This window comes from Carcharhinus amblyrhynchos, chromosome 11 (genome assembly GCF_965287045.1).
Source record: "Carcharhinus amblyrhynchos chromosome 11, sCarAmb.v2.hapA, whole genome shotgun sequence".
NCBI classification, from domain to species: Eukaryota; Metazoa; Chordata; class Chondrichthyes; order Carcharhiniformes; family Carcharhinidae; genus Carcharhinus; species Carcharhinus amblyrhynchos.
Window position 1 is genome coordinate 16,507,555 of NC_137334.1, and position 24,485 is coordinate 16,532,039.

General features: G+C 47.1%; 2 protein-coding genes across 3 annotated transcripts; both read right to left on the bottom strand.

The window, feature by feature from the left end:
• Positions 1–1,282: 1,282 nt before the first annotated feature.
• On the bottom strand, positions 1,283–11,997 carry LOC145349937 (putative methyltransferase DDB_G0268948). Of its 2 annotated transcripts, none has more exons than XM_080198626.1 (6): positions 11,862–11,997; positions 8,684–8,844; positions 7,889–7,937; positions 7,266–7,366; positions 3,873–4,010; positions 1,283–1,695 (listed from the first exon to the last, which is right to left on the bottom strand). In XM_080198626.1, exons 1-6 carry the CDS (start codon positions 11,970–11,972, stop codon positions 1,605–1,607), a joined length of 651 nt encoding a protein of 216 aa, XP_080054752.1. In that variant the 5' UTR covers positions 11,973–11,997; the 3' UTR covers positions 1,283–1,604. The 2 variants fall into 2 exon arrangements, with proteins under 2 accessions (XP_080054752.1, XP_080054751.1); XM_080198625.1 differs by having other exon boundaries at positions 7,724–7,937.
• A 3,822-nt stretch (positions 11,998–15,819) lies between these two features.
• On the bottom strand, positions 15,820–19,288 carry LOC145349936 (uncharacterized). The gene is made up of 2 exons (XM_080198624.1): positions 19,216–19,288; positions 15,820–18,288 (listed from the first exon to the last, which is right to left on the bottom strand). The coding sequence occupies exon 2, from the start codon at positions 17,937–17,939 to the stop codon at positions 17,013–17,015; it is 927 nt and encodes a 308-aa protein (XP_080054750.1). The 5' UTR covers positions 17,940–18,288; positions 19,216–19,288; the 3' UTR covers positions 15,820–17,012.
• Between the last annotated feature and the right edge of the window lie 5,197 nt (positions 19,289–24,485).

Here is a 24,485-nt window from a genome sequence, read left to right on the forward strand (position 1 = left end):
GAAGGGCTAGTTGGCCTACTCCTGCTCCTATTTCTTATGTTCTTATGAAACCAGAGCCCCTGGAGAAAACCCACACAGACACAGGGAGAACGTGCAAACTCCACACAGACAGTGACCTGAGGCCAGAATTGAACCCAGGTCCCTTGCGCAGTGAGGCAGCGGTGCTAACCACCGTGCCGCCCTTAAACCTTCTCCATTTTGGTCGGCCCCCATTCAGTGTCTCCCACGAGTTAGCTGGAATGTTTGATCACTCTAAGGATGTCCTCAAAGATCATTTCTGCTCTCCTGGGAATGTCTAGTGATGGCCCAGTTCCCAGCGGAATAGTGGCTTCAGGAATCTAGTGTCGGTTATGAGGGCCGACCGAGGGCAGCACTGGATGTGTTGGAGATCAGGGTAGTTACACAAGCTGGCCTTGATCCAGTAGGCCAGCACGGACTCGGAGACAGGCCATTCACTGGAGAGGGGGCAGACTTCATACTACAGCCACCATTCAGATTGGTATCAGGAAGCAATTCTTCACCCAATCACATATTCCTCTGCTGAAGAAGAACAATCCACCCCGTCCACCCAGCACCCCGGCTGTATCCATCCTGTGTTCAAACAGCCAACGATTGAGGAAAACAGATTCAACAGGAATAGAGAAAGCTTCTTGATACAATTGCCTTGGGAGACACAGCCTCCACACATCTCTGGGCCTCACATCTGTGGCAGCCTCAGCTCCGCGCTGGAACTTGGCACAGACCTGATTAAAATATTTAAAACTTCATTTTAGACTTATTAGCGGGCCCGGGACTGAAGGCTCCAAACTCGCTAGGCTCTCCCTGCCCCTGCCCCTGCCAGGAGTGTTTCACTCTAGCGGGGTTTATTCTAGCTCCCCTGGAGCTGGAGGCCCAACCCCACAGGAGTGAAGGGAAGAGGCCATGGATGTCCCCCCCCCCCCAGGAGGTTGGAGGGGGAGACGGGGTTGTCCCCTGCACATTGCCAGCTTGGGAGTGCCAGCCTGACCCCTAGCACTGCCCAAGGGGCAAAGTGGCAATGCCCAAAAGAGTACCTTGGCACAGCCCACCGGCCATCAGGCTGTGCCAAGGGATGGGGGGGGAGGGACCACTGCCACTCTGCACTTAAGATCAGTGACAGAGGAAGGACAGCAATCGAGGCTGGCCATCAGGATGGGGGGTGGTATTGGGGTCTGGGGGGGAATTGGGAAATCAAAGTGGGCTGGGGTGGGGGCTAGGCTGGCCCGGATACATCGGGGAGGCCAGCAATTGGGGGTGAGGGGGGGATCAGAGGGGCAGTGATGTAGGGTCGCAGGCCTGGCCAGTGATCAGGAAGCTGGCAGTGTGGGGCTACTGCGCATGCGCCAATCCCCATTCTGACAGATCAGTGCACGCGCAGTGGCCCCCTCAGCACTATGCTGCCGGCCTCTCCAGCGGGAATAGGCCCCGCCCACTGATTTTCAACATAATTCAATGTGGGTGTGGATGAAACATTTTGAAAATCCCGCTGCAAAAAACAGCAGGAGTTACTCCAGTTTTTATGTGAATTTGGCACTTGGAATTTTTTTGGGAGAATCCCGGCCAGTGTTGCTCGGAGTCTGTCGGGCTCACTCAGGTTTGCTTGCCAGTAAGCAGAAAGCAGTCCGCTTCACTTCCAGTACAGCATCACTGGGCGTCACTCCCACAGTCTGCAGAAAACTGCAAAGAAATAAAAGCGTGGAATGAGTGGAATGAGCCCATTGCCATTAACCCACTGCAGCAAAATATGGCAAAACACGTCCGAGACAGGAGCAGGCTGGATAACACGTCCTTATTAAAATGTAAATGGAACACTGCTTGAGGGGAGGGGGAGATTCACTGGGAATTGCACAGGCAGTGGCATAGTGACTGGACCCGTAATCCACAGACTCTGAGTAATGCTCTGAGTTCGAATCCCACCACGGCAGATGGTGAAATTTGAATTCAATCAAAAATCCGGAATTAAAAAAGTCTAATAATGACCATGAAACCATTGTCAATTGTTGTTAAAAAAAAACATCTGGTTCACCAATGTGGGAAGGAAATCTGCCGTCCTTACCTGATCTGGCCTCCAGACCCACAGCAATGTGGGTCTTACATACCCTTTGAAATGGAGGGCAGTTTGGGATGGGCAATATAAATGCTAGCCCAGCCAGCGATACTCTCATTCTGTAAACTTTTTAAAATTCCAGGATTTATAGATCAATCATATTGCTTCAGTTAACAGAGGAAGCCCCTGTGTGTGTGTGTGTGTGTGTGTCTGTGTGTGCGTGTGTCTCAAGGAGGCTGTGTACAATCATAGAATCCCTACAGTGCAGGAGGCAGCCCATCGAGTCTGCATTGAACACAATCCCAACCAGGCCCTATTCCCGTAACCCCACATATTTATCCTGCCAATCCCCCGACACTAGAGTTTAGCACACCCAATTAACCTAACCCACACATCTTTGGACAGTGGGAGGAAACCAGAGCACCCGGAGGAAACCCACACAGACATGGGGAGAACATGCAAACTCCACACAGACAGTGATCCGAGGCTGGAATTGAACCCGGGTTCCTGGTGCTGTGAGGCAGCAGTGCTAACCACTGTGCCACCGTGCCGCCCCCAACTTCCACATGGAGTGAGTTCCCCCCTCAGCCAATAATCCAGGCTGGCACTGAGGGAATGCTGCAGTGTCAGAGGTGCCAGCTTTTCAAATGTGACGTTAACCAAGAACCCTGGCCTCCCCTTCCAAGTAGATTTAAGGGACACTTTTTGAAGAGGAGCGTGGAAATTCTCCCCAGAGCCACTGATGATCCCCCACCCAACATCACCACAACAGACTAATTAGTCATCGTCCCACTCGCATCCTGCAGTTCAGCCCTCATGTTTCTCACACTATCACGATGAGTACAGCTTAACGCTATACCGTGCTGTCTGAAAACGTCTGGGATGTCCTGGGGTCGTAACCGACGCTACAGAAACGCTCAAATCTTCCTTGCTGTGTTCCTGCCATTTTAACACTGGCCTCCTATGCCAGGGACTGCTGATGACGAGAGAGCCTCCGAGACCCCCTCATCCACACAAACTTACCCTCCCCAAATTTAAAGCCAGCCTTTCCTTTATTTGATAAGCTCTCATTTTAGTCAAGAATTATTTACTGCCCAGGCAACCACATCCTGAGACGTGAGGTTGGATTTTCCTCTGACTTCCGCCTTTGTTTGGGATGGTGAACGGTAAAACATACGATCATTATGTCCACCTTATGAACTGAAAATGACTGACAAAAGACCAGTGTCACCCACACTTATCCATAAGTGTGACCCGCACCCACCCTAGGCTCGTTCAGTGTTCATGTTCAGCTTGTCCAAAGATACACGGGTTAGGTGGATTGGCTAAATTGTGCCTTAGTGTCAGCAGGACTGGCTGGGTAAATGCATGGGGTTACAGGGATAGGGTGGGATTGTGCGTGTGTGTGTGTGGCTGTGTATGTGCCTGATGGACCGAATGGCCGCCTCCTCAGTGCGAGGTACCCAGGTTCAATTCCCTGCTTGAGTCACTGTCTGGGCGCAGTCTGTACATTCTCCCTGTGTGTGTGTAAATTTTCTCCGGGTGCTCCGGTTTCCTCCCACAGTCAGAAAGATGTGCTGGTTGGGATGCATTGGCCATGCTAAATTCTCTCTCTGTACCCGAACCCGTACCAGTGTGGCAACTAGGGGATTTTCACAGTAACTTCATTGCAGTGTTAATGTAAACCTACTTGTGACACTAATAAATAAACTTTAAATATTTCTGCACTGTAGGAATTCTATGATTCTAAAGCCTTTAGCAATAGTGAGTCCATCAAATCAATTCCTACTATCGTTACCACTCTTACCTTTGCTCCATTCTCTCAATGGAAGCTTTCGCGCGTTCCGGATCCTTCTTCCGAAAGGTCTGGTAATATGATAAGGATTCGAAGAAGCCTTTGACCCATGAGACTGACGCTTGTCGCTTGAAATGAATGTTATCAACTCTGGCGGGCGAAAGAAAAAGAAATCTGTTTCGAATTTGAAAGCACAAAAGGCTGGAAACACACTGCAGGTCAGGCAGCATCCGTGGAGAGGGACCGAGACTCAGGCTGGGATTTTCCACCCCAGCCCACTCACCGTGTGTTTTCCTGCAGCAGACGTGGATTGTCATTGGCCACTGATGGGATCTTCCAGTCCTGCTGAAGTGAACAGCATTTTGCACGGTTCACTCGCCACAAGGGCAGTCCCGCTGTAGTGGGGTAACCTTTGACAGGACTGGAAGATTCCACCAGCTGGCAGGACTGGAAAATCTCACCCTTAATGATCCAGCTCAACAACCTATTGACAGAACTGGAGGGAGTCGGAGTTCGTATTACATTTATTATCTCTCAGAGTAAAAACCTACTCCTTTCTTTTCCTGTCTTATCAATCTGAGCTGCCATCTCTAATGTCTCCTGAAACTATCTGCTAAATCCCTCTATTCCTTCAAAGCTGAACTGGGCCAGCAGCACACAGACTGTAGCTACACGGGTAGATCAGGGTCTAGGAATCCTGCAGAGAGAAAGCCATCCTCTTCCTCCCCACAGCCCGTATAAGGCACTTGTCAGGAGTGTTGACATTGATACTGGGACATTAAGATACCAAGGGTCCATTACGTAACAAGCAAGCTTGAGTACTCAAAGACGGTGGCATAGTGGTTAGCACTGCTGCCTCACAGGACCAGGGACCCGGGTTCAATTCCTGGATTGGGTCACTATGTGTGCAGAGTCTGCGCGTTCTCCCCGTGTCTGTGTGGGTTTCCTCCGGGTGCTCCAGTTTCCTCCCACAGTCCAAAAGACATGCTGGTTAGGTGCATTGGCCATGCTAAATTCTCCCTCAGTGTACCTGAGCAGGCACCGGAGTCTGATGACTAGGGGAATTTCACATTCATTTCATTGCAGTGACTTGTGACACTCACAAATAAACTCTGAAGAGTTTCTCTTTCAGAATCTCCTCCACGGGCTCTGTAACCTGAGTTCTCACTGTATATACACGTGTGTGCATTCGAAATGTATGGTCCACATTTATTTTTTAATCTCTTTCTCTGTCAGCCTGGGCCTTCTGAGGACTTCCTCCTCCATCTCTTCCTGAAATCCAAGAAACTCTTCTCAAAAATCACAGAATACTGCAGTGCAGAAGAGGCCCTCCAGCCCATCAAGTCTGCACTGATTTATGAAATGCCCTGACCTGCCCACCTAATCCACTTGCCAGCACTTGGCCCACGGCCTTGAATGTTCTGGCGTGGCAAATATTCATCCAGGTACTTTTTAAAGGATATGAGACATCCCACCTCCACCACCCTCCCAGGTGGCACATTCCAAACCCTCACCACCCTCAAATGCTTTTCCTCAAAACCCCTAAACCTCCCACCCCTCACTTGTGTCCCCTCATAAATAACCCTTCAACAGTTGCTCCTTATCCACCCTGTCCATGCCTCTCATAATCTTGTACACCTCGATCAGGTCGCCCCTCAGTCTTCCCTGCTCCAATAAAAACAACCCAAGCCTATCCAAACTTTCTTTAAACTTAAATGTTCCATCCCAGGCAGCATCCTGGTGAATCTCCCCTGCATCCCTTCAAGTGTGATCACATCCTTCCTATGATGTGACAAACACAACTGCACTCAGTACTCTAACTGTGGCCTCACCAAAGTTCTATACAACTCCATCATAACTCCTTTGCTTTTGTAATCTATATACCCGATTGATAAAGGCATATACCGTATGTGTTTTTCACCATTCTACTAACATGACCTTCCGAGATCTGTGGACAAAAACGCCAAGATCCCTTTGTTTTTCGGAACTTCTCAGTGTCAGGACTTTCATAGTAACTTCCTTCTCATTCCACCTGTCTTTTTTCCCCAACCTTTATCCCTCCTCCAAACCATCATCCTCCTGCCGCACTAACTTATTTCCATTCCCCTTGGCCAACCCTCTGCATATCTCTCCTGACATTCCCCCAGATTTCAGCTTGCCGGGATTTTAATTAAGACTCTACCTTTAAACCGTGCTCTGGTTTCCTCCCAGACTCCAAATTAAGTAATAATATTTCCACCTTTGACTATACTGCACACCCTACTTACTTTGCAGCTTCTCATCATGCTAAATTGCCCCTTAGCATCCAAAGATGTGTAGATTAGGTGGATTAACCATGCTAAATTGTCCCTGAGTGTCAGGGGCTTAGCAGGGTAAATACGTGGGGGTACAGGCATGGGACCTGACTGGGACAGTTGTCAGTGCAGGCTTGATGGGCCAAATGGCCTCCTTCTGCACTGTAGGGATTCTTGTGATTTTATGAACCCCAGTTCTTCAACTGCAATGTGCTCAGAAAGAAGCAATGGAGATAACAGTAGGCAGAAGACTCTGGTGTGGGTAGATCCTACCCTGGCCCTGTGAGTCACAATATAATTATATTGGAACTCCATCTAGAGTTGTGGGATCTACTGGGAAGAGGTGAAAAAAAACAGCTGAAAATCCAGTTGAAACAACATGTACCTGAAAAATTCCCCTCCAATCCCTTTAATTGATCAGAGACCAGTTTGGGCGATTTGATTGCTATTGTCTAATACCTGTCTATTCCATGAGGTTGTTCCCATGAACAAAACCAGCTAGAAATTATGTCCCATCCAGCGACGCCCATGTCACAGGAATAAATTAAAATAAAGACAAGTACCCTATCAGGAAAGTTGATTTTTTCCTTCAAAAAATATATTTTAGTCATAACATTTGTAAAAGTGCATTACAAAATATCTGGATTTGCAAGTGTGATAAAATTCAACTTCTCACTATAGAGCATGTTCCACATTGGGAGGTGCCACAATATAATTGTGGAACTCTTATTCGGGACAACAGATAAAGCCTACCTCAGAGAAGGTGCTAAATGGAGCAATGTCCTCAGGCTGGCACGGACAAGATGGGCCAAATGGCTTCCCTCTATACTGTAACTTCTCCATGGTATGTGGACAGATACACCTTTAGAGATAACCTCAGTGTACTGACTGGGAACAACAACCCTTAACTAGTGAATGTTACAGACTGATAATCCCAACAGATCGCGAGGTTTAATATAGATAAAAACTATTTCCTCTGGTGAGGGAAGGCCAGAACGAGGGACAGAACATTAATATTGAAGCTCAGTGAGGGCTAATAATCAGCAAGCACCCCTTCACCAGTTTATTGAATCTTAGCTCAAGGATTGTTGGTTGTATTATCCAATCTCACCTTTCTTTGTCAGGGAATGTGATAGCGTCAAATATCTCCTCGTATTTATTCCGGACCACATGACATCTTTCACTCATGTAGGGTGCAAGGGTTTTGAACATCTGGAAGCAAAAAATATAAGAGTGAACTGGTCAACATAAGATCATCAAACTAAGGACATGACTATCAGTTACAACGAATGTGTCCCCACCTCCCCGATTCCTCCTCATGGCAAAAACATGACTGAAGAACTATGGTGACCTCAATCCTGACCTCAGCCAATTCCGATGACCCCTGACCCCCACCCCCCGGGCCTACTCCGACCCCCACCTCCCCCACCCCCGCCTCCCCAACCCCGGGCAACTCATTGCATTCAGTCAGCGGAACTGGGGAACTTCTACAACTACACCTTGCGGGATCTGTTCCTGTTTCAGTTGAAATAACTGAAGGTTCCCAATTGGTCCCAATTACTAACTCACCTCTTGGACAATCTGAGTCAGCTGCTCTGAGCAGTCATTGTAATGTAATTCAAAGGGAACTTGGCAACAATACAGAGCCACACAGCCTCTGGGCTTTAGAACCCGCTCAACCTCCTTCATAAACTTCTCCATATCAAACCAGTGAGCCGCTGCTCCTGCTGTTACCAGGTCAACGGAACCATCCTCGAATTCCAGCTCCTCAGCGAGGCCTTGTCTGTCAAGTCAATCCACAAACACAGCAATACGTTAACTGCAATATGGCTGTAGATTTGATGTCCCAGAGACACAGAGAGAGAGAGAAAACAGCCTTTAACCGCCCTTTGCCATGGTCCTATGAGGTGAACTGAAAGTGTTTAAACACACTGATCCTGATGTTAAGGGTTTGACTTGATTCAGAATAGAAATCTCTCTTGGAAACTTAGATTTTTTTTCCCACAGCACTGACTATCTGCCAGCATTCAGCTGAGAGCAGTGACTCTGTTTGAAGGACCCCCCCCACCATTGCAAATGGATTTGTGATCACAACCCCCCTCCAAACTAAATTATAGTTACAAAATGATACTCATCTTGTGAAAGTGGGACATATAAAAAGTGTTTTAATAATGGCACAGTGGTTAGCACTGCTGCCTCTCAGCGCCAGGGACCTGGGTTCAATTCCAGCCTCAGGTCGCTGACTGTGTGGTGTTCGCACATTCTCCCCGTGTCTGCGTGGGTTTCCTCTGGGTGCTCTGGTTTCCTCCCACAGTCCATAAATGTGCAGGTTAAATAGATTGGCAATGCTAAATTGCCCCTTACTGTCCCAGGATGTGTAGGTTAGGTGGATTGGCCATACTAAGAAAGGACAGTTTAGCATGACCAGTCCATCTAACCTGGAACCAATGGCTCAGGGTGCAACATGTTGGAAAAGGGGCAGCACAAACATGCGTGGGTGGCGAGAACACGTATGTATCCATGAGTTACCTGTAAGAGACGTTCTCTGGTCCATCCACCTTCCTGGCCTCCTCGATCTGGGCTCTGCTCACATCAATCCCAATCACTCTTTCAAAGTAAGAAGCCAGGCCCCTAGTACTCTGACCTGAGCCACATCCAATATCCACCGCAAGACTGAACGGCTTCCCCTTCTAAAAAGACCACATTTTTGAGCTAGACACACATCACTACAACCTGCCCACCCCAACCACCCTCACCCTGGCATGGAGTAAAGTCCCACCTTTCACAACTTAACTGTTCATGTTTACACGTACCGGGACATTGTACTTTGTACACCACAGGAACAATGTTCACTTAACCGTGATTTTCTTCTCTGAGAAGTCTCCGGAAGCTCCTTCCATGAGTCAGGGCCATGAATACTTAATCCTTTATGCATTTTTCCAACAGGAATGAGAAGCAGGGGCTGGAGTGGTCGCAGCTAAAGTGTAGCCAAGCTGAGAAACTAACCTGGAAACACCGGGATCTCTCGGTCCAGACCTGCAATGAGGCTCTGTTCAATTTCAAGACATGAAGATTTTTGTCTGACACTTTCTAGTTGACTGATTTTTTTCCACAACTGTCTCACATTGCTGAGCCTCCCCCTGCCTCTCAAATACAGGTATCATAATGTGCTGGGCACTAACTGCACAAATCAACATTCAGCCTTTTGCTGGATGGATAGGTGATTAACTAATCAGGGAATTACTCTGCTTTCCTCTTCAAACTTACAGATTTAGCCTTTATCCGGTGTCTGGAAAGTGAGGAATTATATCTTACGTTGGTGATGTCAGTTTAAAGTTTATTTATCAGTGCCACAAGTAGGCTTACATTAACACTGCAATGAAGTTATTGTGAAAATCCCCTAGTCACCACACTCTGGTGCCTGTTTGGGTACACGGAGGGAGAATTTAGCACGGCCAATACACCCTAACCAGCATGTCTTTTGGACTGTGGGAGGAAACCAGAGCACCCAGAGGAAACCCACGCAGACATGGGGAGAACATGCAGACTCTGCACAGACAGTGACCCAAGTTGGGAATTGAACTCAGGGCCCTGGTGCTGTGAGGCAGCAATGCTAACCACTGTGACACTGTGTGCTCATATCACTGGTCACGTAGTGGAAAACTGGCTGGTGCGAGTGTGATTATTGTCACTGGATTAAGAGACCGAGAGAATGCAGGGGTCAAAACAACAGTGAGAAGTGGTTTTGATAATGGACCAAGAGGAACGTCAATAACAATTTACATAGGGCGATAAAAGAAATGGTTTTGAAGTGGGTTCTTTTAATTCAAAGGACGACATATACAAGTTGTGAAAAATTGTAAAAAGTGAGGTAAAGATAAGTTAAGTTTACTTTTAAAAATATAAGAACTAAGGTAAAGAAAGTAAAGTTTTAGGAAAAGGACACTTCTGGGAGACTGGATGAAACATTAGAAGATAGAGAGACCAAAGGGAATGAGTGCATTTCAGCAAACAATGAAGCCTGTATGAGGGGATAGCTGCTTAGATCTCCCCGAAAACAGTGTGAACAAAGCCAGACCTGGGGAACAAATTGCTATCAATCTCAGAGGTCATCCCAAAAGCAAAAGGGCATCACATGGCAAAATTAGTATTCTATAGATCTAAAAATCTATAAAGACTGTTGCCAAGCAGAAAAAGGAAGGATAGCTCCGAGTATAGTTTAAATTAAGGCATGCAGGTTATTAGGTTGATTGGTCATCTAAATTGACCCTAGTGTCAGGGGGATTAGCAAGATTAATACAGAGAGATTATGGGGATAGAGCTTGGGTGGGATTGTTGTCAGTGCAGACTCGATGGGCCGAATGGCCTCCTTCTGCACTGTAGGGTTTCTATGATTTTTATCTTTTGGAATTGTTTTAAAGCACTGTTAATTATATATACTTATTTTTGCATTTAAGTGTAATCTTTTAAATTTTATTTTATTTTTAACAAACATTTGTTTTAATATAACATCATCACAATTAGTTGGAGATGTCATTTCCTAATTTCAGAAAACCTCCTTGTAATATACAAATTGCAAAACTGTTTTGGCAGCTGTTTAAGTTTCCTTTGAGATTTTGCAGCCATGCTGTAACACCGAGCTCTCCATCCCAGAGGCCCTGGTATTTGATGCCAAGGACTCATTGTGTTGACCTGTCCAAAGCAGACCAGTTGCCCCTTTATGCTTATTATGGGAGCTGAGGGGTAACTAGTAAGTGAGATGTAACTGAAAGCCAGAAGTTAAAACGGCTATGGTCATAGACTGATGATACGGGCGGGACTGATACTCAACCCTTGAGCCACCAAACCATAGACTGGTTACAGTACAGAAGCAGGCCCTTCAGGTCATTGCACTGCTGCTGGTCACACTCCCCCGACTCATGATTAAATTCCTTCCAAGGCCTGACACACCCCCACACAATTCTGCTTTGTCAAAATGTTGATGGTAGAATCATAACATTTGTCAATTGTTTGCAAGAAAATCACTCATGGTCTAAGTTAAAATGTATTTATTAGTGTCACAGGCAGGCTTTCGTTAACACTGCAATGAAGCCACCATTCAGGTACACTGAGGGAGAATTTAGCATGGCCAATACACCTTACCAGCACGTCTTTCAGACTGTGGGGAGGAAACCCACACAGACATGGGGAGAACATGCAGACTCCACGCAGACTGTGACTCAAGCAAGGAGTCAAATCTGGGTCCCTGGTGCTGTGATGCAGCAGTGCCAACCACTGTGCTGCCTTAGCTGCTCATAAGGGAATTCAGACTTTCCCAGCTTGGTTTAAAGACAATGTTTAGTTTTCTTTCTCCCTTGGATCTAGCTGCAGAGTTTACTGAATCATTTACAGCTAGTTAACTCGAAAGCCTGCTCGCTCACAGACAACAAGGTGTTAGCGACAGGTCCAAGGGCAGCTGATGGATCAACGTGAGTTCAGGGGTTAAAACAGTGTTGGACATTCACCCATCAGCTATTTCCAACATAAAATACGTGGAAACTAATCTCACGCAGATAACCTTGTGGACTCGCTGATGATTATGGCATTGCTGGTCAATAAACCCACCAAAGCTTCAATCACTTCACAAACCCCAGGCTGTCAACTGTTACTGTGCCGGTCACCAGCTGACCATGTCCCACCCTGCCACCACCTCTCTCCAAACTCTCACCTTTCTCTGCAGGTAATCCAGAACCAGGTTGTGGATTTGAGAGGGTGAGGGGAGCCGGTATTTCTGGTAGAGGGCGGCATGTTCCTGCTCCTCAAACAACCGCGATGCCATCTCTGTGCAGTCTCCGGCCAGCAACCTTCCCCCAAAGAAAGCTAACCAAGTCTGTTAATAAACACCCCATGAGATTAAAAGTCATGATTATACTCAGTCTCTCCTTCCAGCTAGTCTGCCTTCAGCACACATTCCAATTCTGTGACTGGACAATGCAGCGTGAGATTAATCAATGCAGAAAACAGCACAAAACCTGAGCAAACTTTGCCTTGGCAAACTATCAGATATCCACCGAGTTTGATAAAAGGTTCTTTCAATTGATAGAAGCCTTGCATGTTGATGTCTTGGAATCATAGAACCCCTACAGTGCAGAAAAGGGCCATTTGGCCCATCGAGTCTGCACCGACACTCTGACAGTGGTCAGAATTTTCCTGTTCCACCCTCCATGGCAATTGGAGCAGACCATCGACCGCAGGTGGGCATTTCCAGTTTTGGGATGAGCGAGGCTGGGAAATCCCACCCAGTATCTTACTCAGGCCCTATTCCCAAAAACCCACACATTTCTCATGGCTAATCCACCTAACCTTTGGACACTAAAACGGTCAATTTAGCGCAGCCAATCCCCTAGCCTCCACATCTTTGGACACTAAGGAGCAATTTAGCATCACCAATCTACCTAATCTGTGCATCTTTGGACTACAGGAGGAAACTGGAGCACTCGGAGGAAACCCACACAGACATGGGGAGAACGTGCCATCTCCACACAGTGACCCAAGCTGGGAATCAAACCCAGGTCCCTGGCCTGTGAGGCAGCAGTGCTAATCATTGTATTGCCCTATACCTTTTCATATACAATCATTTTAAACCACGTAACTATTTTTTATTATTTTCTGTGCTTGTACGTAAACCTGTTGTGGTGTGTGAAATGCAATCTAAAACTGAACCTGGACGGGCTGTTTAATTGAAGGGAAAGATAACTCTAGCACAAAATAAAGAAAAGATCATTTCAAGAACTGATGTGGCATCGGGAGTGAAAAGTCTAAAGTCATTTCGGAAGCAGCTGGCCACTGCAATGAGAAATCTTTTCTTCAGAGAGCAGAAGAAGGTGAATTAATTAAAAACTCTCTCTTCCTCAAACCAGTTTCTGTCTGGTGATTAAAGCGATACAACACCATCCTCTGCTGGTAGATGGACACTATTGTACAAGCAGAGGGAAAGTCATCTGTAATTCACTAAGAGGGTGGTAGCATCAAACCAAAATGATAGGAACATGAACACAGGGGATGTTATAATTTTATTGACAAAATCCTGAGTATTTGCCCACAATCTCATGCACACATCCACACAAACACCCTCAGACTCCCTCATACAACTTTCTCACTCATAACCCTCTCAGACTCTCTTAGTCACATTTATAATTACGTTCTCCAACTCATGCGCATAAACGCACACTCATACTCCGGCACACACATACATACAAACTCACACATACAACCACAAACGCACAACCTCTCAGAATTGGTTTCACATCACTTAGATACACATTCTCACAAGCTCTCACTCACGCACATGCATGTTCTAATGCTCACAAACAGGCAAGCACAATCACACACACACACAATCTCACTTTTATACGCTCTCATTTACACTCGTGTGTGAGTGTGTGAGTGAGAGAGAGAGAGAGAGTGTTCCTATCTCTCTCTCACTCCTAGCACGTATCGCTCCTTAATGGCACGGTAGCACAGTGGTTAGCACTGCTGCTTCACAGCGCCAGGAACCCAGGGTCAATTCTGGCCTCGGGTCACTGTCTGTGTGGAGTTTGCACGTCCTCGCCATGTCTGCATGGGTTCCACTGGGTGCTTCGGTTTCCTCCCAGAATGCAAAGTCCAAAGATGTGTGTGTTAGGTTGATGGGCAATGCTAAATTGACCCTAGTGTCAAGAGTAAATGTGCAGGGTTAAGGGAATAGGGCCTGGGTGGGATTGTGATCAGTGCAGATGCGATGGGCCAAATGGTCTCCTGCATTGTAAGGATATGATTCCGTGATCAACTGGGAATCAGTTAGCTCAGTTGGATTACTGTTCATGATGTAGAGCAACCCCAACAGCACGGGTTGAATTCCTGTACTGACTGAGGTTATTCATGAAGTTCCTGCTGTCTCAATCCTACCTCTCACCCAAGGTGTGCTGATCCTCAGGTGGGCTCACCACCTATCACACCTCTGGGACTATAGCAATGCCCCCACCCCCCAACTCTTTTTGAGCACAGCAGTCATTAGGGTACAAAGTCAACAAAGAACTGCAGTAGCCATTGGCTGATGGTACAAGGATCAGCAGATAAGGATGTCAGGTTTTGTTCAAGAGGTGGGGGTAGGGAGGGGAAACGTGAGGAAGAATATTTCACATACTGCGTGGTAATGAGCTAGAACTCACTGCTCGTGATGGGGGTGGAAGCAGAGATAATGAATAATTTCAAAAGGAAATTGGACTGAATCTTAAGGGAAATAAATTAGCAGGGATACGGAGTGGGGGGTGCAAAGTGGCTGAATGGTTTGTTCTTCAAAGTGCCAGCATGGATCCAATGAGCCAAATGGCCTCCTCCTCTGCCCTACAATCTCAGTAGCTTCCCCAATCTCCCCAGGCCAGCTGGAGCTCTCTGATCCCTCATAAATCTCCTCTGCCACTCAGATCTTTCCTGAAGTGTGAGGCCCACCAAGCCACTTTCTAGAGAGTGGATTTGAAAAGCAGAGAGGTTACATATTCAGAACGATGGTAAAACCTGTACTCATTGGAGTTTAGAAGGCTGAGAGGGGATCTTATAGAGACAGACAAGATAATGAAGGGGATAGATAGGGTAGAGGTAGAAAGATCCTTCCCGTTTAGAAAGGAAACAAGAACTAGAGGACACAGCCTCAAAATAAGGGGGAGTCAGTTTAGAACAGAGTTGAGGAGGAACTTCTCTCAGAGGGTAGTGAATCTTTGGAATTCTCTGCCCATTGAAGCAGTGGGGGCTACCTTGTTAAATGTTTAAGTCACAGGTAGATAAATTTCTGATCGATAAGGGAATTAAGGATTATGGGGAGCAGGGGGGTAAGTGGAACTGAACCTACTATCAGATCAGCCATGATCTTATTGAATGGCGGGGCAGGCTCGAGGGGCTAGATGGCCTACTCCTGCTCCTATTTCTTATGTTCTTACGTACACCATACAAGGAGTACTGCTGATATCTGTATCTTTATTTAGAAATAGAGGCACTGGAAAAGATTCACAAGAATAAAAACCAGAACTGAGAGCATTTAATCTGTCAGGAAAGACTGGGGCATTTCTCTCGAGAGAGAAGACTGAAGGGTGCCCCTGATGAAAATCTTTAAGATTATGAAGGCGGCACAGTGGTGAGCACTGCTGCCTCACAGCGCCAGGGACCTGCGTTCAATTCCTGGCTCAGGTCAGGAGTTTGCACGTTCTCCCTGTGTCTGTGTAGGTCTTCTCCAGATGCTCCGGTTTCCTCCCACAGTCCAAACATGTGTAGGTTAGGTTGGGTGGCCATGTTAAATTGCCCCTTAGCGTTGGAGGGGGATTAGCTAGAGTAAATACATGGGGATACAGCCTGGGTGGGATTGTGGTCGGTTTAGGCTCAATGGGCTGAATATCCTTCCACACTACAGGACTCTGATTCTATGAAGCGGTTCATTAATTTAACAGGGATTTGGTGAGAGTTCTCCCTACTGAATAACTTGGAGAATGAGGAATCTGCTGTGACAGGGAGTAGTTGAGGTGAATAGTGTTGTGATCGTGGAGCAAGCTCCCAGATTCTGGTACGCTTCCGTTAGGGAGCAGTAACATTTTATTCAAATTAGGTAAAAGTTAGGCAAAGGTACACACTAAGAGAATAAAGCCAGAAGATTCCAAACAAACCAAAATAAACTTTATTAAATGAGAAAAGTCAAAACAATTCACAATACCTATCTTATACTCTAACATTCAGGATTTGATTTATTACCACATGTATCAGTATACAGTGAAAAGTATTGTTTCTTGCGTGCTATACTGACAAAGCATACCGTTCATAGAGAAGGAAAGAGTGCAGAAGGTAGTGTTACAGTCATAGTTAGGGTGTAGAGAAAGATCAACTTATTGCTAGGTAGGCCAATTCAAAAGTCTGACGGCAGCAGGGAAGAAGCTGTTGGCTGGTACGTGACCAGGTAGACATGGCGTAACAAACAAACTATAGTCAAACACTCCACATTGGTCAATAAATGACAGATGCAACCAAGACAGATCCCACAGATTTCTCAATAACCCACCCAGATGTCAGTGTCCATTGTGAATGACAATTATGTTAAACGTCTGTCTCTCTCACCAGGGATTTCCAATCTTCACTTTCAAAGATCCAGCCTCTGGACTGTCTCCAAAAGTCTTCCCGACTCATGCAGCCTCAGCGACTGTTCATCTCGAAGGTTCAATCTCTTCTCTTGAGACTGCGTTCCACCATTTCCACCAACTCACTGGCTCAGCTCCATTGCTCCAAAGGATTACCTTTGCCCCAAAGGCTGGCAGCACCTACTGCCTTTTCAGCTCTCCTGGGTTCCTCCCGAGTCTTCTTCACCTGGAGCCTGCCAACAGCAGCAGTGTTGCAGATGGAAGCCCCTTTCTTTGCTGCTATCCCTGGTGATCTCCTCCGGGTGGCTCCTTCCCCAATCATTCTGTGGCAGCATTCCCTGGGCTCCCCCATGCAGGGTTCTTGGTACTGGGATGCCCCCATGTTATAGCCCCAAATCATGGGCCTCATGCTAATTGTAGGGGCACTACCAATGTCCCAGATGGCTGAGTCCTTTAGTTAAGGAAGCAAAACTAGAACAGCGCACACAGAGCTTTTACCTTAGATCCACCTGTGGTGACGGAAAAACACCATCTACTATCCAGGATAAAATAAGTGAACTATGTCAGTCTGAGCGGAAGTGCTCTCTCCCAGGTTCAAAGCCACTGGAATCAAAGTCGTGAGACCGACAAGCCCTGCAAAGCGAAACCCCCTGACCCTCCCATTTCACCAACAGTCAGACTGGGCATGGTTCAATTCTGGGTGTGAATAGCAGCGCTGATAATCACTTGTGAACTCGCTGGTGTCTCAGCAAGATTGATAACTGAGTAAACCCCTTCCCACAAGCAGAACAGGTGAATGGCCTCTCCCCTGTGTGAACACGTTCGTGTGTCATCAGGTTGTACAGCTGAGTGAATCCCTTCCCACACTCGGGGCAGATGAATGGCCTCTCTCCAGTGTGAACTCGTTCGTGTCTCCGCAGGTGGGATGACACACTGAATCCCTTGCCACACGCAGGGCAGATGAACGGTCTCTCGCCGGTGTGAACTCGCTGGTGTGTCATCAGGTTGGATGATTGAGTGAATCCTTTCCCACACACAGGGCACATGAAGGGTCTCTCCCCAGTGTGAACTCGCTGGTGTGTCAGCAGGGTGGATGAATCGCTGAATCCCTTCCCACACTCCGGGCAGGTGAGTGGTCTTTCCCCAGTGTGAACTCGCTGATGTGCCAGCAGGTTGGATGACCGAGTGAATCCCTTCCCACACTCTGGGCAGGTAAATGGCCTTTCCCCAGTGTGAACTCGCTGGTGTAACAGCAGGTGGGAGGAATCAATAAATCCTTTCCCACAGTCAGCGCAAGTGAAAGGCCTCTCACCTGTGTGAACTCGCTGGTGGGTCAGCAGGTTGGAGGACTGAGAGAATCCCTTCCCACACTCGGGGCACGTGAACGGTCTCTCCCCAGTATGTACTCGCTGGTGGGTCAATAGATGGGAGGAAACACTGAACCCCTTCCCACAGTCAGAGCAGGTGAACGGACTCTCCACAGCATGAACCTGCTGGTGTGTCTGCAAGGTAGATGATGTGGTGAATCCCTTCCCACACACAAAGCAAGTGAATGGCCTTTCCCCAGTGTGAACACGTCGATGGGTTTCCAGCTCTGATGGGAACCGGAATCCCTTCCCACAGTCTCCGCAATTCCATGGCTTCTCCATGGTGCCAGTGTCCCAGTGTCTCTTCAGAATCAACAATCAGTCGGAGTTTGTTCACACACAGAGAGCACACATGATCCCTCCCGGATGTGAATGGTGCTATGATATTTTGGGCTGTGTAGCTGGTTAAAGCTCTTTCCACGGTCAGTGCACTGGAACACTCCAGGTGTGCACATGTCTCAGTGCTTTCCCAGTCACACCAACATTTAGAATCACTTGATCCAAGAAAGAACCATGTCTCCTTCTAAATTCAATGGCCAACAATACTGAACTCACGTGAATTAAGCAACTCCCTCAAATCTTGATATGGTATGTTTCAAGATCTGTCTGCAAATCCTCCCCTTCTAATATCCTGTAAAACAAATATACCAAGTCAACCTGTTAGTACAGGATACAAAGTCAGAACAGACATTTCTAGATTCTGTGGAACATTCTTTCCTCCCTTATCCTGCAAACGTTGTCTCCTCTGACATCATTCTGCTATGTCTGACACACATCTTCCCAATTCTCCTGAAGGTGCCAGTTCATGTTGATTGACAGGTCATCACTTCCTCTCCAGACAGAGAGCAATCTTCATGCAGGTTGCCAGCCATCTATGCGTGACTGGGGGTGAATACATGGCACTGATTAGAGGTATGAGAGGAGTGTGAGATTGCATTTAGGCAACAAGGGGAGGCAGATGTTTTACAGGTGTACCATAGAAAACATCCTTTCCTGGAGCCCATATCCAGCTCGTACAGCTCCTGCTCTGACCAAGAAACTACAAAGGGATGTGAAAGAAGCCCAATCTATCATGCAAACCAGCCTCCAATCCACTGACTCAGTCTATACTTCCTACTACTTCAAAAATAGCCAGCATAATTTAGGACCCCCAAATACTCCGGACATTCTTCCCTCCACCTTCTTCCATCAGGAAAAAGCTACAAAAGTCTGAGATCACATACCAACCGACAGCTTCTTCCCTGCTGCTGTCTGGCTTTGAATGGACCTACCTTATATTAAGTTGAACTTTCTCTACACCCAAGCTATAACTGTAACACTACATTCTGCACCTTCTCCTTTCCCTGTCTCCTATGTATTCTATGAACAGTAAGCTTTGTCTGTAAAGTTCGCAAGAAACAATACTTTTCATTGTGTATCAACACATAATAAATTAAATCAAATGATTTCAAAAGGATCTGCACCCTCCCTGGATTCACTTCCTTTCCCTTCAGTTGCTGCAAGTCAATAGTTTAAACCCAGAATTAGAAAGTAAATGAGAGAGAAGAGTTTCACTTACTGATATTCAACAGGGATGAAGTTTTATTGTGTGAAACTGAATCTTCATTCGGAGATGGAGCAGCAGCTTCCCCAGCCGGTGAGAAGCAGCTGAACAAATTCCCAACCCCCACCCTCAGACAATGCGGAACACCAAAGGCACAAACTCCGCCATCTGATTGGTTGGAGGGCCAGATCCTTCCGGTCTTCCAGTCTTTCCTATTGGTCAATCTCCCATTTGCTGCGTCTGCGCACAACATGTTCACCAATGCGCATGCGTCGCTCCTGCTATTGTTTGTACATGCGTGTCACAGAATATCCCACGCACATGCGCAACATTTCACCACGCCGTGAATGCGCAGTCCGGCTCTCAGTGCTGCACATGCGCCGTCCCACTTTGACTGTGCACATGCGCAGTCTCAGCCGCCTGATCACGCGGCGGATAGGGCTGGTTCTCGCCCGCGAGGGATTCTGGGAGCTCTGGTTGCCATTACGTAGCCGTAGAACGGTCTCGAAACTCCTGGGAATGGAGGGAAGATTTAAGGGTGGCAGGCGCAACGACACCACCCTCACTCAAAGCACACTTGGGTAGTCACGGAATTTGATTCTTCTGTCCTCTTGATAAAACAATTTATTAAATAAAGTGAAATAAACGTTTTGATATCTCGGTGACAGCTCGGAGAGAGTAATAAGTGACTGAAACTGAACGTGAAAGTCGGCATGTTCATGAGAGGAGAATTGGAGACAAAATTGAATAATGGGATGGATTGAGGTTACAATCAATAAAGACAAGGAATTACGTGGTGAGCAGAGATGTATAAATTGAGAGAGAGAAAGACCGTAGAATCAAAGAATCTTACAGTGCGGGAGGAAGCCATCGAGTCTGCACCAACTCTGTGACAGGTATCTTACCCAGGCCCTATCCGCATAACCCCACATATTTACCCCACTAATCCCACTAACATACACATCCTGCGACACGAAAGGGGCAAATTAGCATGGTCAATCCACCTAACCTGCACATCTTTGGACTGTAGGAGGAAACCAGAGCACCCGGAGGAAACTGATACACAGGCAGGGAAAATGTGCAAACTCCACACAGTCATCCAAGACTGGAATCAAACTGGATTCCTGGTGCTGTGAAGTATCAGTGCCAACCACTGTGCCACTATGTCGCCCATTGCAAGATGTTGCAAGAAAAATAGAATTGTCCATTCTGAAGTTCTATCCTTCACTTACAGTGCTGTCTTTTGTAAACTCCATTTACGGACAAAAGGTGTTTCTCCTGGCTCTGTATCCACTAGCCAAAAGAACCTGTCAACTCTTTCATTACTGAGCTGTACAGAATAGCTGAAGGCTGCAATTACAGTGACCTGAAATCTGAACTGATCAGGGATAGAATAGTTGGAGTGGCAGACAACAGGCTCTCAGACATGTTTCAAGAGAAGGAAGATTTAAATCTTGAGAAAGTCAGGCAATCTGAAATCTGTTTTCAGCACAAGATCCATGTTAAGAAGCGAAAGCAAACTGTTGTATAAAGTAAACTCGACTGTTGTATTAGTGAATCAGCACAGAAGCTGGCACACTCTAGGCCAAGGAAAGTAATACCTAAGCAACCAGTACTGTGACCAAGCCAACACTGTGATCAAAGTGCTCCCATAGGCATGATTGATGTCTGGCAATTTCAGCCCTAGCAGTGTAACAAACTGGAGACTGTCTCTGTGACCGTTCCTGAAACTGACTGCCCCAGGGAGAGCTGTTTACCAACTCTTGAACTGATCTGTTGACCTATCAAAACAGGCTGCAAAACAGGCCACAGAACAATGGATTTCATGACATGTTGGACAGAGACATATGTAGGGACAGTTCTTTGGGTCTTTACTGTACCTGTGTATATAGCCTCTGGTAGTTAATAGTGACTGTTGAGCTACTAAGATTATGAATAGCCTAATAAGACCTACCAAACTACGCTCAACACTTTGCAACATCTGTTCCTCCTCCTATGTGTGTGTGTGTGTGCGTGTGTGTGTGTGTGTGCGTGTGCGTGCATCCATTAGGCCATAAGACATAAGAGCAAAAGTAGGCCATTTGGCCCATCGAGCCTGCGCCACCATTCAATGAGGTCATGACTGACCTGATGTGCTAATCTTCTGCTCCACTTTCCTGTCTTTTCCCCATAACCCTCAATTCCCTTACCGATTAAAAATCTGTCCATCTCAGCCTTGAACATACTTAATGACCCAACCTCTACAGCCCTCTGCTGTAAAGAATTCCACAGTTTCACGATCCCCAGAGAGAAGAAATTTCTCCTCGTCTCAGTTTTAAATCTGCTACCCATTATCCTAAAACTATGCCCTACAAGTGGAAACATCGGGCAGAATTTTATGACCTCATTGTGCCTATTTTACGGCAGGAAAATTGTAAAATTGGGCGTGATGTGACTAGCGGGAATGGTGCCCATTTTTGTGTCCATTCCCATTTTACCAAGAAAAAGAAACCAGCGCAATTGGGAGCCCACCCTAAACAAGCAAAACATCAATTTACATTTTTCTGCATGCATTACAATGTCATTGGTGAGTTTCACTCCCAATCGTCCTAGCTCACCTGCCTTAACCACCTCATTCACTGCAGCCGGATTGTTCAGGAAAACACCTCCTCCATAAAAGTCAGATTCAGCACTTGATCGTTGAGGATGAGCGAGAACGTCTCTGCATTCAAACTGCTCCGTGATGCTCAGGAGGGGGTTGTTTCATGGTGGCCATGTTGCATTTTGGGTCGGGAGACTATGACTGTGTGAGGAGTGGGGTGTGATGGGGGGCTGTAGTTGCTCATGGAGTCCAACCTTGGGCTCTCAGCACAGAGCCTGCTCAGAGTGCTGACCTTAGGCTTTTGCGCTGACTCTGTTGCTGGTGGGGGATAGACTGGGGTGGGGGGGGGTTGTGTTGCCGTTCCTGGGATTCTGGAGGGGACATGGAGAGTGTGTGCTGCTGGGTGTCTGCTTGGGAGGGGTGGGGGTGTGGGTATGGGGAATGTGTGTTGCTGGGGAGTGTGTGGGGGGGTATGGGGAGTGCATATTACTGGTGATCTGTGGGTTGGAAATAGGGAGGGTGTGTTGCTGGGCTGAGGGAGACCAGAGTTCTTTAACCACTTCATCTGTCTCTCCCCTTCCCCAAAATCCCCCCACTTGCCTTCAGATTGACAAGATGGCTTTTACAATGCAACCCACTGACTCTGCTGTTCTTTTGGTTGCTGCTGGAACTGAGGAGGAGGAGCAGGAGGATGAATTGTAGACAGAGGAGGCCCAGGCCTTATCACTCGCAGGAAGAGAGGGAGACGGCCACTGGATGCAGGACGTGGCCACCATTCACCCCAGGGGGTGGTGGGTGGGGGCAGAAGGAGGGAGTAGAGATACTAGAATTCTCTGAGGCTGAATGAATTCAGAAAAGAGTTAATTGCCGGTATTTTACCACCTCACCACCTAAGGCTCATAAGATCTAGTCTGAGGTCAATGGAGAATGTGGGGGGGGTTGGGGGTTGGGGGGGGGGGTTGGGGGTTGGGGGGGAGGGCGTTGGGGGTTGGGGGGGGGTGCGGTGAGGCAGTAAAATTCCAGCCAAAGCTTCCCCTCCTCAAACCTGTTCCTCAAACTTGTGATTAAAGTGATACAACACCACCCTCTGCTGGCAGACACATACTACTGCACAACCTGAGGGAAAACCAGCAGGAAATCGAAGGCAATCCAAAATTACAACATGAACACAGGTTCAGTGTGAAGAGAGAGGGTGAGAGTGTTTAATGGAACTTAGAAGACACACTTAACACAGACATTCACACAACCACCCCCCGCATACACATTCTGACCTATACACACTCACACTCACAGAACGAGATTCTCCAGCCTCTCAGTCGTGTGTTTCCCGCCAGTGGGAGGTGGCGCGCTGCTTGATAGTGTCAGGATTCTCCAGTCCAGCTGCTGTCAATGGGAATTCCCCCGCGCTGGCGGGAATCCTGCGGGTGGTGGTACACCGCTATCAGGACTGGAGAATCCCACTGGCATGAACAGCCGGAGAATTCTGGCCACTCTTTCATTCTGTGTGTCATTGACATTCGTTCGCTATCCCACACACTCACCCTCTGCCTCACAGCGCCAGAGACCCGGGTTCGATTCCTGATTTGGGAATCTGCATGTTCTCCCCGTATCTGTATGGGTTTCCTCCGGGTGCTCCGGTTTCCTCCTGCACTCCAAAGATGTGCGGGTTAGGTTGCTTGGATATGCTAAATTGCCCCTTAGTGTCCCAGAATTTGTAGGTTAGAGGGATTAGCAGGGTAAATGTGTGGGGCTGTGGAGATAGGGCCTGGACGGGATTGTTGTCAGTGCAGACACAATAGGCCAAATGGTCTCCTTCTGCACTTTTGGAGTTCTATGATTCTCTAACACCCTCATACTCATACACACAAACACACACTTCCAAAACAGTCACACTGTCACAAGCATACTAATACACACACTCTCATACTCACATTGACACATTTATTAAAGCTTATTTATTAGTGTCACAAGCAGGCTTACATTATCATTGCAATAAAGTTATTGTGAAAATCCCCTAGTTTTTACATGTGCGTGTATGTTTGTATGCATACATGTGTATGCATACCCTCTGTGTGCATGTGTGCCTATGTCATGTCCATTTGTGTGTCCCTGTGTGTATTCATGTGTCTGTGTGTGTGTTTGTGTGTGTGTGTATGCATGTGTGTGCATGTTTCTGTGTGTGTCCCTGCTCTCTATGTGTGTTTGTCCCTGTGCATGTGTTTGTGCATGTGTGTGTGTCTCTGGCGCTGTGAATATGTGTGTGTGTATGTATGTGTACGTGAGTGTCTCTGTGTGCTATTGAGCCTCAGTATACGTATGCCTCTGTGTCTGTTTCTCTGTGTGCATGTGTGTCTGTGTGCATGTGTGTCTCTGTGTGTGTATGTGTTTCTGTGTGCGTGTTTTTGTGTGCATGTGTGTCTCTGTGTGCATGTGCCTCCATGTGCATGTGTCTCTATATGTGTATTTCTCTGTATATGTGTGCCTCTGTGTGCATGTACACTTCTGTGTGTGTGTGTGTGTATGTGTGTGCATGTGTCTCTGGATGTGTATGTCTCTGTATGTGTGTGCCTCTGTGTGCATGTCCCTCTGTATGCATGTGCCTCTGTGTACCTGTGCCTCTATGTGTGTGTGCCTCTGTGTGCGTATGTCTCTGTAATGTCTCTGTATGTGCATGCCTCTGTGTGCGTGTGCCTTTATGTGCATG